The sequence below is a fragment of the Colossoma macropomum genome, unplaced genomic scaffold (genome assembly GCF_904425465.1).
Source record: "Colossoma macropomum unplaced genomic scaffold, Colossoma_macropomum, whole genome shotgun sequence".
Taxonomy (NCBI): Eukaryota; Metazoa; Chordata; class Actinopteri; order Characiformes; family Serrasalmidae; genus Colossoma; species Colossoma macropomum.
In genome coordinates, this window is record NW_023494795.1 from 1,016,766 (window position 1) to 1,031,357 (window position 14,592).

The 14,592-nt window shown below is 35.5% G+C and overlaps 1 protein-coding gene across 1 annotated transcript in view; it reads right to left on the minus strand.

Annotated features, from left to right (window-relative positions):
* Nucleotides 1-1,289: 1,289 nt before the first annotated feature.
* lin28b (lin-28 homolog B (C. elegans)) overlaps nt 1,290-14,592 on the minus strand; it is a 46,822-nt gene continuing 33,519 nt past the window's right edge. Inside the window, exon 4 of the mRNA XM_036581153.1 lies at nt 1,290-1,584. Coding sequence (XP_036437046.1) covers nt 1,290-1,584 — 295 coding nt within the window. The remainder of the gene's footprint in view (nt 1,585-14,592) is intronic.

Sequence of the window (14,592 nt, forward strand, 5' to 3'; positions counted from 1 at the left end):
AACGCAGCTGTGTAGCTTCTCTCTTCTCTCTCATTTAGCAGCCCATGTGATCGAAATGTTTGTGACAGCTTGTACATTTACACAAAGTTTTGCTGGTCACTTTTGAGAGAAAGACGTGGTAAATGTGCACCGTACCCTTCCTCCAGTCATAAAATCTGATCTTAAGTGGCCACGAGAGACACATGGAAATGCCAGGAGTAAACAGTTTTTTGTCTCACTGTGCACTACAGGCCTGCAGTGCTGTGCGGTCAGAGACCACCCTCGAGTTATTTAACTTCCAGTCAAAAGAGCCACTGAAGCACAACATATTCATTTTTCAGGTGAGGAGATTACATATAAAATAATCCACCTGAATGAAAGGAGGGGAAAGTCAAACAAAAATAAAAGCACAACAATCCCTAAACAGGCTTTATTGTGCTGATGAGTCTACATTTGTATTTGGGATTATTAGCAGAAAATGCGACCATCTTCTAAGACTGATCTTTGGGCATGTGGAAATATTTCCCTGCAGATTTCTTTGAAAAACTGAAAGTGGGAATGTAAAAAGTGGACACATTAAATTCAGAAAAACTGCTATGATATTTAGTTGCTGTTAAATATGCATTTTATTTTTTTCCTGATGCTGAAATATGAATATCTTGTCCTTATTAAATAAACAAAGAGTGGCCTCTGACTTCTGAACAGTACTGCATGTTTCAGTGTAGGGTTTTTGGGTTTTTTTGATTGGTTGCTGTGACAGACATTAGCATTGGCCATCTACTGGTCAAAGCTCCTGAGCGTCTGGCTGCTTACTGGCTTGCTGAACTTTTTAAGTCGAAACTAAACGGAATGCTTTACGAGGTGAAGGAATGTTGACGCATAAAAAAAGAAAAAAAAACAGTATTTTGTGTACCTTTGTAAAGCTTTGTGATACGAACGGGCTGATTAATTAGCTGAGTAAAGATAAAGACTATAACTCAGATTCACATTCACTTGCTCCTCTGACGTCGGTCTTGACTGTTCGAACTTCTTTTGACGAGTTGAGAAAAATTCCACACACTCACGGACACACGCACCCCACCTCAGTTACCCCCCGTTAACCTGTGCCGTAGTTGCATAGAGGGCAAGTCAAGGTGTCAAACACACAGACACACACACACACGCACACACACGGGTGCGAGGACCGTTGCCGTAGCTGCGCGGGAAGAGAGGACCTCCCCTGTTACTCGAGCGCGTGAGGTAGACGGTGCTGGATCCAGGCTCACTCAGAATGAGGTGAAAGGTCAGAAAGTTCAGAGGTGAGCTTGCAGTCAATCTCGAGTTTTCCTCCATCGCTGGCCGTGAGCGCCACGCTGATACGCTTCCTCCGGAGAGGACGACGGGCCCTCGCGGGGGGACGAGCCCGAGCGGCTGCTCTCCTCCTGCGACTGCGTGGAGGCCGCGGAGGAGAGGTGGGGGTCCTGAGAAGTGGAGGGTGACAGCGCCCCCTTGTGGGGACACTGGGCCACCATGTGCATTACACTCTGACAGTAGTGGCATTTCTTTGGCTGAGGTGGCAGGCCACACTCTTTAGCATGGTGGTCCAGGCCTCCACAGTTATAACACCTACAGAGACAGAGAGAGAGAGACAGAATGAAAGAGAGAGAGAGAGAGAGAGAGAGAGAGAGAGAGAGAGGGGAAAACAATGCGTTAGCCACAACTTAAAGGAATTCTCAACCTACATGGATTTCAAAACACATTTCAGACTTTTAACTGACTTGGACTTTAAACTAAAATCTGCTTTCTTCGAGTGACTCTTTAACCTTAATTTCGTTTATTTCATTAAAACAAATGAACATTCCATTTCATCACTATTAAAACGATCTGAAACTTTACGAAATGTTTCAGAAGTGACAATTTTAGCTCATTTTGAGCAGAACTCAAAGGCGCCAGCCAGTACTTGACTAGCAGTCACAGTTTTGAACAGCTGTACACACATAAAATCATAATATTTTCATTAAACACACAAAAAAAGTTTAATTAAACTTCAATTTAACTTAATTACAGAAAATCTGTGTTTCAGTAGTGACAATTCTTAATGTTCCACACTGATTTTCAGACTTTGGGATTGATCTACCTCAAAACAATGGGATCTAACTGCTCACCATGTGGCCATGAGGGACAGGGATACAGCCTCACTTCCTGCTCTAAAATTCAAGGGTGTGGCTAAAATAAGGCTCCGCCCACAGACTGAAACTCTGCATTTTGGCAGTGACACGAAAACGTGGGACAGCATTTTTTGAATAAAGTTTTTATTTTTGTTTGTTTAAATATCTTTAAAAAACAACATTGGAAAAAAAAAATACTAAAAAATGTTATTTCCACAAGTGTAAATTTAGGGGTTAGGGTTCAGGAACAGTCACCTCCCAACAGAAAGCACCCTATAAAGTATGACTTTGTATACATTTAACTTATTTTTATCTAAATTTATGTCTTGGACTTTGAAATTGATCATCCTCGTTAGTATCTAAGATCTGAATACTTAATTGTTTTTAAACAGTTTTTACTATGGGACCACAGTGTGAACTAATTCAGTAGAACGGTCCATACAGTACTGCGCAAAACACTTAAGCAGTGAAGAAAATAGCTTAAAGGGTCCACATCTTACACACTATTTTTTCCCCACTGAGGTCCACTTGTTATATATGTGTGGGGTCATAATTCATTTTACATGATCTTTTTCCAACCTTATAGTCAAACAGGGTTTTTCGTGATGGACTGATCAGATAAATGATCTCTTACACCTCAATTAAAAAGCACTCAGAGCTGGAACACTACCTAAAACTTCAATATGAATGGGCGGGGCTAAACTGCTGTAGACTGGATTAGTTGGATAAATGTAAATGAGTTGCTTCTCATGACATCACAGAAACTACTAATTCAAAAGGGCTGTTACACTTCAAACCTCATTTATGTAAAGAAGCAAGGAAAATTAGTTCTTCCATGATATGGGCCCTTTAAAACTAAAGGGGTAGAAGTGAAAGGGTGTGTTTTTGACACTAAAAACTCTTCATAACACCAGAATACTTGGATGCTGAGAAGCAGAACATGCAACCCACTTCTAAGTCCGAACTTGTGAGGTGTGGAAAAAGATCCCTGCAGATCTCTTTCAAAAAAACAAAAGGATTACTGTTGAACTACTGCTGTAAAATAACGTCTCAGTCATCAGGCGGTGAATTCATAACCATTTCATGTAATAACTTTATGTGAGGGAGCTTTTAGAGGGGATGTCTGATGAAATTTTGAAAAATATGTGGAATTCCCCTTTGAGAAGTTCGATTTACACCGAATGTGCTGAAGTCATTGCAATTTCAGTTTCAGAACAGCACAAATGTGCTGGAGAAGAATATATACAAGTATAAATCAGGCTATAAATCTATTTCATAAATAAACAGAACACTTATTTCTCACTGCTGTTGAGGGAAAGTGAGTTTCTAACCACTGTAATTGAGCCGTGCATCCAGCAGAGGGCAGTAAAACACAGTGGATCTTAAGCATGACCGGCAGAAAGAGTATGTGTGTCTGTGATACCTTTCAGCTAGGCATCATCAGGGCTCAGAACAAGCCTGCAGTGGAGGACAAAACTCAAAATCTTGCTTTAGCTTTGCTGTGACACTGTTTACAGTTAAACATGCTCCATCAGTTTAGAACTGAGGCCTGTGGTTAGCCGGTTTGTTCCATTCACAGCTGTAAAGCTACTTCTGTCTGTCGAGCCTTTCGAATACATCACCGGTTATATCTCTAAATAATCTAAAGTTATCTGGTCAAGTGATCTGGGGTCCAGTTTTGACCATTCATGTTTTATTAAAGGGTCCACTCACTGAAAACTAAATCGAGTTTGATGTACTATATAAATTTCACTCAAGTCAGTCCATACAGTCCATATATGGAAGCTAAGCTGCAAATACAGCCAATGTTGAATTGTGGTTTTGTGATGTCACGACATACTTGCATATACTCAGCCTACATCAGTTTAGCCCCGCCCCATTTATGTTGAAGTTATAAGGAGGGTTTCAGCAAAGACTGCTTTTCAGATGAGGCACATTACAGGGCAGCCAATCAGAACAGAGCTCATTTACATACAGTCATATGCAAATGTTTGGGCACCCCTGGTCAAATGTTTTTGTTGACTTTTTATGCAAAAATAAGTTCACACCTCCTCTATAGAGGACTCGTTTCGGCAGATTTGAATGCACAGTTACTGTTTAATTTGACGTATTTAACATATTAAAACACAACAATATAAAATGTTATGTGCAAAAGATACAGCATATTTTATATGTTTGTTTTTTCGAAATACATTGAGCTCAGCAAATAGTTTGTTTTCCATAAAGAATATTTTCACTTATTTTCCCGTAGAAAATCGGTCCAGGGGTGCACAAACTTTTGCATACGACTGTATATCAGTAACTAAAACAGCCTGTTTAGTTCTAAGAGATAAAGACAGATCTGATGGTACACAAACCCACACAAGGAAAGCGAGCCTCATGGATGAACTGCAGGAAATGAGCCCTTTAAAAATGATCATATGCACAAGGAGGAGCAGAATCTCTTATTCCGAGCCTGAAATGGTCGAGTGCTTGAAATCAGTATGGTGTGAATTCTGTCGTCAGCGTTACTAGGGAGCCTGTGGTTGCCACGGTGCGCAGTAACGAGTGGGCTGGAGACCACATTAGCCAGTTCTAAATATAGACAATCAGATTTCGCCATACAGCACAGCCTGCGTCTGTCCAAAAACGCCTCATGGGAGCATCTCATACGTATACACAACACAGGCCAGTATATACACACACGCCCGTACTGTATATGAGCCATAGAAAGAGTAATAAAGATCTGCTTTAGTCTCATTTCATGCTAATTTGAAAATCCACTGATAAACTCTGTTCAAAGATACGAAGCATATGAATGAACAAGGTTCAAATGATCAAAGCTGGGAAGTTTTTGGGTTATTTCACCAAAACAGGACAACTTGTGACCCTTATGTCACTTCAGCAGTTTAACAGGTAAAACTGTGCAACTTTTTCAAATTATGAAGGATTGTTTTTCACAATTTAAGGTAAAAAAAAACTATTTTTTTATAAATGCACTGGAGATCATTCACACCGATGATCACTGATTTGTTCATTATTTCAATGATTTGTGATTTGTTCTTTATGTATTATGTAATTTTTGGTGGCAAATTTCTAGAAACATTTTTAATCTAATCAGAACATCTCACTGTTTATCAATACATTAAATTGACCTGTTTTGCCATAAAAAATTTCAGCAGCATTTGAGAATTTAGTACAATAATAATTTATTTGTGCTCTCAAACCCTGTCAGCCCTGTTACTGTATTATTATTTTCATTATTATTGTTATTATGTTTCAATAAAAGCCACACAGTCATAAAATTATAGCAACTCACAGAAAATTACAGGATCTGACCTGATGAAGATGGTGGAATGTAAAATAGAGAAAAATCTGTTTCTTTAGTTTAACATTGATGAGGTATTAGTTTATTTATTTATGAATTTATGAAATGTTCATGCATAACAATGAAGTCTTCATGACCACATTAATTTAAGTGGCTGAATTAAACCTTGTCACCATTAGCTGTTTTTTTTAATTAATAAAAATGTATTATACACAAATACATTATACACCAAATTAAAGATAATCAATTCCTTCTCAAAAAATATATATAAAAATGTTATTTTAAACACCACAGTGAAAACAAATGTTTCATTGGACAGGAGGCCCAGAAAGAAAGAGGAAATGCAGATGATGTCACACAAAAGAATATATCAATCAATATATACAGCAATAGCATTATTTATTTTTAACATTCATCTGTAAGAACCGTACAGAATCCAGCAAAGCTTTTAATTTAATTTCAAGTGTTAATTCCACCTTTTTATTACATTTTTGAAAACATTTTCTCAATTTATGCAATTGTTTTTTTTCATATTTTTTCCAAAATATTCCAGATGAGAACTTAACATTTGCATAAATTGATATATTTTTCCAAAAAAATGAACACAATAATATAAAAAATAATGTATTACTTATGATCTTGAACACTCAGACTCTTGTATTTGTTTATTTGCCTTTTTGTTAATTTTATCTCTTTTTTTTTATGATTATTTTATTTATATTGTTATTTTTTTGCTTCACCTTGTTTATTTCTTTACTAGAATTTGTTTATTTCTGGAAATGAGTTTATGGTTTCATTGGGTTCATCTAACAAAAACTCATGCTGGGGGACCTGTAGACCAGCTTTAACAACAACAACAACAACAACAACAATCTATATATAACAACAAATCTAACAGATAAAATTAGTTTCTGTCTATACATTCTACACATTCTATATGTACAGCATGCAACATATAAAGCATAAAATACTTCATTATTTATTCAAATTAGGTTTAAATGGTCATTTCAGATTTCAACATCCCCAGATGCCCACGTCTATGGTTGTATGCAAAAGTTTCGGCACCTCTGGTCAAATGTTCTGAATACATTTTAATACATAATAACTTTTTATTTGTAGAATTCAGCAAACTGGAAAAAGGAAATATAGAAAATGCAGCTTGTGCAAAAGTCATGGCACATTTTATATTTTGTGTTTTATCATTTTCTGATACGTTAAGCACCTCAAATAAACAGATGCTGTTTACCTTAAAATGTGCAGAAAAAAAGTGTTCTCTGTAGAGGGTGTGTTAACTTATTTTCACTTACTAAATCAACGTCATGTTCAAACTTTGGCATACGATGCTGCACTTTACTGCCAAAACTTCAGTCATTTTTGTTCACTGTGTTTTTATTAGATTAAAGGAAGAAACAAGTTAGAGGAAAAACATACTGAATTTTGAAGTCACCAAAGCCCAAACAACAAAGAAGCAAAGCCAACCTCAACATAACCTACGTGTTAAATTTCATCACATAATTACTGATACATTTTACATTTGCATATCTAGACTGAACCAGAACGTGACAGCCGAGCCAACCGCATCACTTTAACTGATAATTCTGTGATGACTGAAGTCTGAAGCTCAGCTTCAGTGCAGACTAAGCTCTATGTGCAGAGCACATCTATGAGAGCCTGAATCCTGTAGGTGGCAGTGCAGGATAAACTCTGCAGCTGATCGGCCACATTCGCGCGCTGCGATACAGGACTGATCCGAGACTGCTGTCTCCACCTTAACCGCATCTATATCAGCCTCTTTACTGCTCTCGGGGCAGATACTGTTGAGTAGTGCTGGGCAATATACTGTTTATATCATTGGTGTCACACTGATAATGGATAACAAAAACGTAGTTACAGTTTGAACACTGCTATTCAAATTTCATGTTCTGCTGACATCCTTTCTAGAGAACACATTTTTCTGACATTTTTAGTGCACAATTTCTATTCATTTGCCAAGTTTAACATACTGGAAAAACATAAAATATAAAATATGCCATCACTTTAGCACAGGCTGAATTTTGATATTAATTTTTCATGTTCAATTCAGCAAATAAACAGTAATTTGTGTATTAAACTGCGCAGAAGCGTGTTCTCTGTAGAGAACGTTTTGACTTGTTTTCACTTAGAAAATCAACAAAACAATGAAAGTATTTGACCAGGGGCGCCCAAACTTTTGCAAACGACTGCAACTGCAGCGTCTCTCATTTTCTGGGTGCTTCAGATTGTTTTAAAGAACATTTCAAAATGAATAGAGGTGAAATAAACAGAACATTTCTTTCTCTACACTCCTAAAAGAGATGTTTCTTTAAGGGTTCTTTAGTGAGAAAATGGTTCTATAAAAACCCATGAACACTCAAAGAACCCTTTGTGTCATAAAAGTGTTCTTCAGACTGAAGGAGAATGTGCTCTAGATCTATATAGAACCTTTTTGAACAGGGTTCTATACAGCACCCAAAAGGGTTCATTTATTGTTATAAGCTTGACATTATAACAACAGAAGAACCCTTTTGGGTGCCATGTAGAACCATCTAAAGCACATTCTGAAGAACCCTTTCATGATGCAAAGAACACTTTAATCACCCAAAGGGTTTTTAAGTGTTCATGCTTCTTCACAGAACCATTTTCTTTACCAAAGAACCCTTAAAGAACCATCATTTTTAAAAGTGTATGGAAATGTGCTTTCCATCCAGTTACTGTCTTTCCTTTAGTTGCATTTTGAAAGAACAAAAACAAGCCAATGTCTGTTTTGTAGGACATTCTGTTCCCACAGAGCAGCAGCATTCAGGAAACACAGGATAAATAACTGTATTAATAACTTAAATATCATCTGTGATATTGAATTGTATCAATACCACCCAGCATTACAACAAAGTATTTAATGCAAGCAGCTCCAAATCATTAAATCCACTGCAACTGCTTCCACATTGTAAAGAGTTCCACCTAATTTCCTAATTTACAGCATTGAACAAACCCATATGCAAGTCAAAGTGCTGTTAATTTGGTGAAATATTGTCTGCAATAAACATAAATAAAAAAAATCGTTCCACAAAACAGCAGCTAATTAAGAACAGCAGCTTATAGAACTGCAGTGTAGTAAATCCAGCATCTCTCAGCATCTATAAGCATTAACACATAAAAAACATGGTTTTTCAAGGGTTCCTTAGTAAAGAAAACGGTTGTATGTAGAACCATGAACATGCAAAGAACCTTTTGCATGATTACAGGGTTCTTTGCATCATGAAAGGGTTCTTCAGACTGATAAACAATGTGCTGTATGTGGTTCTACGCAGGACCTTTTTAAAAAGGGTTCTATATAGCATCAAAAAGAGATCTTCTATTGTAACAAGCTTGACATCGTAACAATAGAAGAACCCTTTTTGGTGTTATATAGGACCATTTTCAAAAACGTTCTATACAGAATTTTCCATCAATCTTAAGAACCATTTCACAACGCAAAGAACCCTTTATTCACGCAAAGGGTTTTTTGAGTGTTCATGTTTCTATTTAGAACCATTTTCTGTACTAAAGAACCCTTAAAGAACGATCTTTTTAAAGAGTGCAGGAAGTGAAGATCGTTAGACTCTATTCTCTCTATTTGGATCCTTTGGTCTAAAATAAAATGCAAAAATTCCAATATAGAGAGAAATTTGTGTCAAATTGAAAATCAATCACTACTGTGAAAACAGTGAAATGCACACATTACTTTTCCATAGTGAGATGCAGAATATACACCAAAATGACCTCTTTACTGAAAAACAAAGCATTTTAAAAATAAAATGCTGAATTCACCTCAGAATTAAATACAATCCACTTTGAAATGTGATAAAGGCGCGACTATATCACTCACCACTGCTCAGTACTCCCAGTGTTAAATCAGTGGAATGGACCTCTTACTTCTCATTTTCTGCCTGTTACAGTTTAACTGCAACATCACGTGTGCACTGAATTCCCCTGTTCTGGTTGCATTTCAATGAGGCAAACACATCTACAGTGCAAAAGACAGGTCCAGTGATGTGAAAGCACTGCAGCAGAGGTTTTGCTTTTATTTTGGCAGGTGTTCTGCATGTGCCCTATGGAAAAGTAACATCACGTGTGCACTGCATTTCACTGTTTTCACTGTTATGATTGCATTTCAGTGATGAAAATCTGCTTGAAGTACTGCAGTGAGGAAAGCGATATAGCCAGGCCCTCTTTACATCTGTATTACTGTATAAAATATAGTGCTCACATAAAAAACTGACCAAAACTAATTTGAACTGTTTTCAACTGATAAAACCTTGCATTCCACTCAAGGCTGCACAGATTTATGTGTATGGCATGATTTTATCACATCTTACTGTGCGAGTGTCTGGGGTCAACTTCGCAAAAAGCAACTATAATGTCATGAGTTTTGGTCATTTTTTTTCCAATTTTCATAAAGCTTATTATTAAGTGTGTAAACCAGAAATACTTTGCCAGTTTATTACAAAGCAGGACAATTATAGAGTGACAACCAGGAGAGCAGTAAGTGACTGCAGTCATCTGTTACAGTTAAAGGCATGCAGTTACGGAATATAATGCCTTCAGAAATCAAAACACACGCTTAAACAGAAACAAACCAGCGAACATTTTGACATTTTCTAAGTGATCTAACTGATATACAGATGATAAGTATATATATATATATATAACTTTACAGGAGAAGGAAAAAACATACTTTGCTTTTAATGCAAGTCAACGGAACCACAATTTTTTACAAGGTATTTTGAGCCATTTCTTTTGATCTATTCATCATGAAATTTACACACAATGTAAAGAGCAACAGGCATTTTCAAATTATGATAAAAACTGACAAAACCACAAAAATGGAGATATGAGGTTTTCTTCTGACAGCAGTGATTATATATGTAAACATACAAATAGATATGCATGTTATTTGTTTTCATCTATTAAAAAGCCTAAGCAGGGACTGGGGCTGCAAATTAGCCTAAGCTAGATTCCTTATATACATTACATGTGCTCCATTCTGTATAACAGTTTATCTGTAATATCCCTGTTAAATAAACAACTTAAATAAATGAATAAATAAATAAAATTCTATTCTGGAAATTTCAGCATTTCGTTTTTAAAATGCACATCCTCATGCATTATTTTTCCGTGAAAAGCTCAAGCGACGTGAAAACAATATAATAGAGGGATTGATTTTCATTTTAGCACATATTCTCCATCTCACTATGGAACAGTGATGTCATGCGTGCATTGCAGTTCACGTTTTTCCACTATAGCGATTGATTTTCAATTTGAATTCCTCTCCATATTCCAGCGCGAGCAACAATAAAGCTGTCTAGGAGCCGAACCAACACAACAGAATGAAATGAAACCCAATCCGTAACTAAATGATAGTGACTAAAACGGAACTAAATGGGTAAAACTATAATCACCTGAAGTATAAATCCATTAAATCTGTACTGAAGTACATGTAGCTGAGTAAACGGAACATTTCCACTCAGCACTGTTCGTTAATAACTTCGGATTAAAGCTGCAGATTTCTACTGTAATTTATTAACAAGGTTAGCAGTTGTATTTAAAGCTGCTGAGCTAAAGGAAGTGCACTTTCTTCTTCAATGTGAGGATAAATTGTACAACTGTAGAATAAAGAACAACATAAAACCTCCATTGAAAGTAAAACATAACTGGAGGACAATGTTGACTTTTCACTCTCTGCTACATACAGAAGGCTTAAGGTTTAAATTATTATATGCATGTTTTGTTGATTAAGTCTACAGAGAACACAATTCTGCTAATTTTAATGCACAATTACTATTTATTTGCTAAATTTAACATACTGTGGGAAGAAAATATAAAACATGCAATGTTTTCTGTGCAAAAGTTAGGGCACATTTTATATTTTATGCTCATGTTTATGTTCTATTTAATGTTTATATTCATATACATTTCAATGAAGTATACTCAATTCAATTTGCTACATTAGCCCTGTGCAATTTCACAATTTCATAGCTTAAAATGTATTAATAGGAAGCTGTAAATAAAAATGATAAGAAAATTCTAAAATGACTGAGAAAGTTATGAATAAAATTAACATCCAGAATGTCTCGTATTTAAAAAGTGGTGAAATTTTAAGGTAGATTGTTTGACAGAAAATTGTCATAAATTCATAATTACAATATTGAATTCTTAAAACCAAACAAATTACAAAAAATGAAATCATTAAAACATCTGAAAATACCTATATACAAGAACAAACTATTAATATATATTATAATATTGATTTGACAACTAAATAATTCTTTAGCAGTTACTACAAACAGTGGGGTACAATAAGACCATTAGTGAAAACGATTCTAATTTGCACTATTTACTAATTTCAATTTTTTTTCATTAAAACATTATATGACCAGCATAACGTTTTGAACAGAAAGTAAAATATTTAAAATATTTACATGAATTTCAGAATTTATTAGTATTTTTTGCACTTTAACACAGCGAGCTATCATAGAATCTACTTGAGAGTAGCCTGAATATATATATATATATATATATACACACACACACATATATATAATATATATATATATATATATATATATATATATACACATACACACACAGTTTTTCCTCAAGTATTTTGACAGCTATTGAAGTATATTTGGTCTGATTTTTACTATTTACAATTGTCCCATTAAAAAAACTGCATACCCAGCAACTACAATTACAAAATAAGATAATATAAAAGGTTTTTTAAATTTTTTTTTCATTTACTCCACAAATGCCCCCTGATTGGCCAATTAAGTTTAAAGAACACTGATGTGACTTTAGATTTCTGCATATATTATAATACCACCCCGACCTGCCCCACCCCCAGGTACATCTCAGACCTGTGGGACACACTGATATTATATATATGCCATATACACACACACACACACACACACACACAAATACTGCATCGGAGAGAAACTGAGTGAGTAATAGAGAGAAAGTAAAAGAGAAGCTTTAACTCCCACTCTGTGTTTATTTCTGGGGCGTCTCTGAGTTACCCAACAGCGCTCGCTACACAACTTCACCAGCACAGCAACACAATAACAGAGCTGCTGCTCAGTGTGCCAAGTTACAAAAGAGCTTCAGCCAAACTAAAATTAATCATCTCAGCTTCTCCTGCAGCTCAGCATCCCCACTCTTCTGCACAACTTCAACAAATACACTGAAAAAACAAAATGCTTCACTAACAAACTGATATGTCGGCATGGGGCTGGGCAATATGACGCTATTTATCATTATCGTGAGTCATTTGTACTCAGTTTGTCAGAGAATTGCTTTTAACATGGAACTACAGCCTCTTTGCGGCCTGGACCAACATGTCAGATTGTTATATATCATACATCATGAAAATTTATCGAAGTATTGTGATATTTTCACCATATCGCCCAGCTCTGGGTCATTGTATATGAATAGCCTACGGATGATCTACAGATGTTCAAACTGTGAAAAAACTATCTGGTGATTCTCAAGAGCATTATGGTCAGGATTAGGACCAGGGTTAAGATTAGGATTACGTTTTGGGTTGAGGTTAAGGTTAGGGTTAGAATGAGCATTTTTGAAATTTTGAACTTTGAAATTATTATTATTTATACACATCTGTTGTTTGCAGTGTCACACTTCTACGGTGTGGGGTCTCAGAGACCCCCTCTATATATGAATAGGCCAGACAACATAAAAAAATATCATTATCATTTAGTCTAATAAATGTCAGTTCATTATATAAAAAAGGAAAACAAAAATTTGAAGGTAAAAAAATAATAATTTTGAAATTATTATTAATATGATTTACGCTTGCCGTATATAAAGCACTGATGTCACTGGGATCTAAAACAATAAGGAAGTAAATCCAATCTTAATAAAACATGAGGGTTAAAACTGATTTGGTTTAGAAAGCATCCACAATGGAGTGTGACAGAGATGTGACCACATCTTCTAACTCTGTTTGACCGAATGGAAATGTGTGCCATAATTTATTGTTCATATTATGGTTATTTTGTTTGATGGACCTGCATCTTAATTCCAAAATATTAATTAGCATTTACTACACTAAACTGTAATGTCTGATATTGTACTTTACAATGTACAGTGCATTGCAAAACCACTCCTGTTTAATTACATGCTTTTTTCATTTTAGTGGAAATAACTTAAATAAGTTTTATTTTTTATTTTGTGTCAATTTTAGTGCAGTTTTATTTGCTGAGTTTATCATATTGGAAAAAGAAAACACAAAATATAAAACATGCCATAACTTTTGCACAGGCCACATATACTAAATAAACAGTAAATAAGCCATAATCGTGCATTAAAATGTGCAGTAGTGTGTCTCTGTCGAGGACATGTTCACTTATTTTCAGAAAATCTACGAAAACGTCTTTTGACCAGGGGCACCCAAACTTTTGCACACAACTGTATATTTTCAAACATGTCAAGTAGTTTGAAGAAGGCCTTTTTTTTATATATATGTTAGTGTGGTCAGATGTCCTCTTTAAGATAGGTATGCTTAGTTAACCAAAAGATTATGTACATTTATATAACAGAAGCTTCATTAATCTGAAAGTTCAGATTTTTCACAGGATGAGGATATAATGTATACAACATACCAACTGCATGGTACAAATATTTTTCTAATAATTTGTAAAAATATCAGGTGTCATATTTCATAAGTTCTGTTGGCTTTTTAATCCTACTAAAATCATTAAGTTATAGGTCAGCACTCCACCACAGCACAGCACAAACCTTCAGCCCCAACACGCTTAAAAACAGCTTTAATGCTAAAGCCTGAAAGCCTTATTCAATTGATAATCATTCTGCAATATCTCCATGGCAACTGACACCAGACGATCAACCAAATCAATGAGTTCTGAACGGAACATGCATGGCAACAACATGCAAGCGCCCGCGGGACGAAAAGAGCCATCAAGACTATTAATGCTCTAAATCATTTTATCTTAAATAAAGGATCTGGCAAAAACAAACAAACAACACTGACAACACAGCTGTATCACACTCTGCACTCACAGTATCATTAATGTACACAGCGTAAATGATAAATAAAACAAATTAGGGCTGTACAGTACTGACACA